This window comes from Leishmania infantum, chromosome 30 (assembly GCF_000002875.2).
Source record: "Leishmania infantum JPCM5 genome chromosome 30".
NCBI classification, from domain to species: Eukaryota; Euglenozoa; class Kinetoplastea; order Trypanosomatida; family Trypanosomatidae; genus Leishmania; species Leishmania infantum.
Window position 1 is genome coordinate 217,501 of NC_009414.2, and position 5,000 is coordinate 222,500.

General features: G+C 52.5%; 2 protein-coding genes across 2 annotated transcripts; both read right to left on the reverse strand.

Annotated features, from left to right (window-relative positions):
• Window positions 1-1,447: 1,447 nt before the first annotated feature.
• On the reverse strand, window positions 1,448-3,640 carry LINJ_30_0680 (conserved hypothetical protein; the record flags this gene model as incomplete). Its single annotated transcript, XM_001466876.1, has 1 exon — window positions 1,448-3,640. One exon carries the CDS (start codon window positions 3,638-3,640, stop codon window positions 1,448-1,450), a length of 2,193 nt encoding a protein of 730 aa, XP_001466913.1.
• A 643-nt stretch (window positions 3,641-4,283) lies between these two features.
• LINJ_30_0690 (putative 40S ribosomal protein S30) lies at window positions 4,284-4,484 on the reverse strand (the record flags this gene model as incomplete). The annotated part of the gene is made up of 1 exon (XM_001466877.1): window positions 4,284-4,484. The coding sequence occupies one exon, from the start codon at window positions 4,482-4,484 to the stop codon at window positions 4,284-4,286; it is 201 nt and encodes a 66-aa protein (XP_001466914.1).
• Between the last annotated feature and the right edge of the window lie 516 nt (window positions 4,485-5,000).

Sequence of the window (5,000 nt, forward strand, 5' to 3'; positions counted from 1 at the left end):
CTGCAGAAGAAATCGGGGAGGTTGAGCAATGAAGGCCAGTCAACAATCGCAGGAAGAGCAAAACAAAGATGAAAAAATGTATCGGCCATTGGCGTGTGCGTGCAGCTGAGTGTATGTGTATATATGTACAAAAGCCAAACCCCCCTCCTCTTCCCTACGTCACTCCGCCTGCACAGATGACAACTTTACAGGTTACCAGCACCAGAAACAACGAACAAAAGCAAGAGAAGCGATGCGTCTCTCCGCATCACATCTGAAGCACACGGACGCGAATTGTGCCTTCCATGAGAAAAACACAGTGAGGAAACCCAAATGCACACCCAAAAAAAAAAGATAAACGGCAAACAACTACGCTAGAGTCACTTTGATAAATCACAGCAGATGGAGGCCGCGCAATGATCGCGAGCGCGGGGCGGGCTACCTTGAAGCGAAAGGGAAGAAAGAGAGAAGAGTCGTTTTCATAAACGTGATTTTTCTTCTTCGACGCGCTTTGTAGGCAATGAGAAAGAAAAGCAACGAGATTGAGCGAAATTCACCGCTCTCGCGGGAGAGGCGACCAGCACTGTTGCCTATGATCAAGTGAAACAAGAAAATTATATAAAAAGAAAAGGTAAAGCAAGACGGGAAACGCAGATGATCTCTAGCCAAAATTCTAGAAAAAAGTGCACGTTCCCTCCAGTTCTTGTAAATATTGAAGCTGGAAACGGTGAAGGTAAAGGAAAGCAAAACAGACGAACGAGCTACATCGATAGCTGTCTTGCAATGATGAAAACTGTTCGCAACATCCACGTCACATATTCGAGTGCCGCATCGGTGGTGATACCATTCATATAACACCACGCAGCCCATCAGGGTTGCAGTAGAGGACATCCGACACAGTTGGCCTCGCCACAAGCTCCGACAGCGCCTTTCCTTTCTCTTACTCGTCGACAAAACTACCTCATGGCCTTTTTGTTTTTGCGAGTACATCCATGCTGCGACTGGAAGAAATGCAGCCTCGTCTCACGGGTTCCCGTGGGAGAGAGAACACCTTGAACTGTTAGAGAAATAACTGCCCGCCAAACTCTTAGCAAGCATACAACAGCTTGCGTGAACAGCAAGGGCGAGGGGGAAAGAGGGGTGCCAAAAGGGTCCGGGGAAGAGTTCGAGAGAATTGTTTTCGTTCGTGGGCGCCCGTGCGCTTGTGCATCTGTGCAAGTTTTTCTTTTCGGTTCCATGCGCAAACAGCCATGCTATAAGAAAAACTGCTAGAAAGCGAGTGAACTCTGCCCGAACACGGAAGACGGCTGGAAGGAGAGAGAAGCAATAACAAAACGACAAGCAAAAGATGCGAAGCACCCTATCTTTTGAGGAATGCACACAAGGAGACGTAAGTCCCCATAAGGACGGCTCCGCCACCCCCCCCCGCCGCCCCCTCACGAAACTAGGGCAGCACTGTCGAGGGCTTCTACTTGATGAAGCAGTAGATGCCATGGATCTGCTTCTTCGAGGCGCGCTCTTCGCCAAAGGGGACGGAAGGGAGGGCGCGGTAACCAGGGCGAAGAAGACCAGGGCAAAAAGCCGAGGTAAAGGTCCGCTCCGCGCCGTTCGCTTCAAACGTCATCTGCACCACTGCTATTGTAGCCTGGTTGCAATCCGTGAAGGAAACCTGACTCCCATTCACGCGCGCCGCGCCTGCGCCATGGATAGTGACATTCATCGACGTCAACGGCGAGCAGTTGAGGAGGCGAGGGCCACCGATAACGCTGAAGCTCAGCTCAGGAGACTTGGCGGAGTCGATGTCGGTTTTAAGAATGTACCCGCAGCGACCATTGTCAGAGAATCGTCCACGAGTCCAGGGAAGGCACCGCTCGCTGTTGTCAACGTCGACAAACTGGATACCCAGGCTGGCCGCCTTGCCCTCCGCATCTGGCAGCTCCGTGGACACTTCAGCGGAGTTCACTGTGCAGAACGCGAAATGCGTCAGCAAATCCTTCCGTGTCAACTTAGTCGTGGCGAGGCTCGATGCGGGGACGCGCTCCGTGTCCCACGGCTTCGGATCATTACTGTCAGAGTACTTGAAGAAAGTGATGCTAGAGAGAGACGCGGACGCAGTGGTGTCCTGCGGATCAATGGCGCCGCCCACCACCACCTTGACATCATGCAAGTTTTCTCGGCGCACAGTGAACTCATCGCCGACCTTGAGACGCGCCAGGGTTTCTCGCAAATGCTGCTTGTTCTGGATTGGAATACCGTTGATGTGAGTCAGCCAATCATCCTTGAGCACGCCACCCTTCGACGCCGGCGTCCCCTCCATCACATCCGTGACGCGGACGCCGAGGCCATCCTTGTTCATATCGGCCACCAGAAAGCCAATGAAGGGCTTCAGGCGACTCTGATGGCTCATAACAAGCACCTTGTTGCGCAACGCACCGGGGCTGAACTTGGGGTCATTGATCATGGCACCCTCAAACATGAGACCCTCCGCCACGGCGGACTCCAGAATGTCGTTGATCATCTTTGCCACCTCATCCTGAACAGGAGTGGGCATCGGTGTGCCAGGAGAAAGACAAAGGACGATCGGGTACGTGTTCGTCGCAAAGCCGTTCTTCTTTACGCCCTCCAAGATGGTCTGCAACTCGCAAGATCCCACCATGAGCTTTCCGTTGCTCGCTTTATTGATGTTGAGCACCAAAGCGCGCGTTCCGTCCGCTGCGGCACGCTTGAGGTCTTCCTCAGTTTCGATGCGCGCACACGAGACCATGTAGTGCGTGAAGGATTGCGTCATGTCCTGCCACACGTCAGACGTCCGTGCAGGGTCGATGGCGTTGTTTGTCAATACGCTCCCATTGTAGCTGATGAAGTTATACTTGTGGATGCCGCCGCCAAAGCAATACTTGAACTTCTCCACAATCTGGCGATCTGTGACCTCGCTGCGCTGCACATCACGCAGGAACTTGCCTAGTTGCTCTGATGTCATCGACTCTTTCCCGTCCGTGAACTTGTTGAACACTTCCGTCGCGGCGTCGTTTGCAGACACCCAGCGGAATTGATAGGCTAGGATGTCCTCGAACGAAACAGATTTACTCACCACGTACCGAATGTACAGGGTATTGAGCACCGCCTGCCCCGAGGTCACCGGAATCGTCTTTCCGAACGACGGGTTGTTCGAAAACCACGCTAGCAGTATGCGCGAGAAGCCGTCGTCCATGGCACGCTCCTCAACCTGCGGCACGGATGCCTCTATCAACGGCAACTTGAGCTGCCGCGCTAATGACGTCAGAAGAACCGTGATGAGGTCAAGCTTGAGGCGGAACTTGGTGCGTGTTACCTCGGCACAGGAATTGGTAAACGTCAACGCAATTAGTTGCTTCACCGCCTGCGAATCGGGCAGGCCACTGAAGAAGAGCTCCGCACCCTCCAGAATAGAGCGCAAGAAACGTTCAGCGGAGGCCTTTGTTGCTTTGTTCGCATCTGGCCCCACCTCTTCAGTCCTCTCATCATTGTCGGAAGAACCTGCCCACCCCTTGACTGCGCTGTATTTCGAGACAACCCCCTTCTCTTCATTGTGATGCTTGTTGTTACTTTTGGGGTGATAGCCAAACCTCTTCGGGCCCGAGGTCGTCTTTTCTGCCGTTGATTTGGAGTTTAGGCACCCCATTTTCGCCCACACACACAGTCCCCACAGCTAAACTAATATATCCGTTTTGAGTGCCGTGTAGCGACTGCGTGTGCTTGCGAGTCTGCGTCACGATTTAATTATGCGTTTGCCTGCTTTCTTTGAACTAAATGCAACTACTCGGTAGGGTCACCCCTACTTCGTGAAAACACAGCGTCGCCGCTCACTTGGATCGTCGGGTTTCTTGTCGTCGCCTCTGATTTTCTCCCAGACAACGTGTATCTTCGTGTTTCCTTTTTTGGCGTCGTTATGGGTAATGCAGTAGAAAGGAGCAGATAAATTTAGGTTTCAGAGACGCGAGGGAAATTTAAGAATGGACACTAGGAGGAGCGGTGAAATTTGCATTACGCGCGAGCCCGAGCACATCCTTCACTAAACGAATCAAAGGGCATTCGGGTGGAAAAGAGTCGTTGAAGATCCGCTTTGGAGGCAGCACTCACACAGACACCGACCCCTATGGTAGAAGTGCAATGACACCCAGAACTAGAGCGTCTCTGCATCTGTCTACGATTGCCTAAAACCACATGCTGCTCAGATGCACATTCTTTTTTGTTGGTTTTATAGATGTTAAATAAGTTCGAAAAGCACAATTGAATCCCTTGAAAATAAAGAGCACCGGGGTACCTTAACCGGCCTTGCCCGGGGGCTGCTTGTTCATGTGCACCTTCTCGCCAGGCTTCACGGTCTTCGACAGGAAGCGCCTTGTGTACTTCAGGCGCTTCAGCGCACGGCCACGAGGCTGCTTCGGCTTCTCCTGCTTGGCGACCTTGGGGGTCTGGTTCTTGACCTTGCCCGCACGGGCGAGGGAGCCGTGGATTTTACCCATGATGAGGATGAGATTCTGTTCGAAAATGTGTAATGCACGCAGTCGCGTATGGTGAAGAGAAGGTGTAGGCGTACAGAGTGAAACGAGAGAAGCGGCAGATAATGCAGTCAAGCAGGTCCTGTCGAACTCGGAGGAATTTCATAAAGTGAGGCTGAGGACACATAAGCCGCAGCGTCAAGGATCGTAACACAATTCACAGCTCGGGAAAGCATGCATGCCCCTGGCGGTGGAAATGGGCGTCGCCTTTCCGTGTCTGTCTGCCAACTGTTGCATGGCGAAGCTCATCTTCATGTTGGAAGTTTACTGCGTTTGAGGGTTTGGGTTCATTGGAGAAATACAAAGAAGCGTTCCGCACAAATCTGCGAGCAGCGGTCGTGGCACAAGACAAAAGCCAAAGCAAGAAGCAGAGGGAGAATTCATCCTCTGTAAGGGCGGGCCGGGGCAGGTTCTGCGCGGCTGTGATTCGAGATGGTCGCCAGCTTCGTAGTACGCCTCGAAGTACATAGTTCATACACT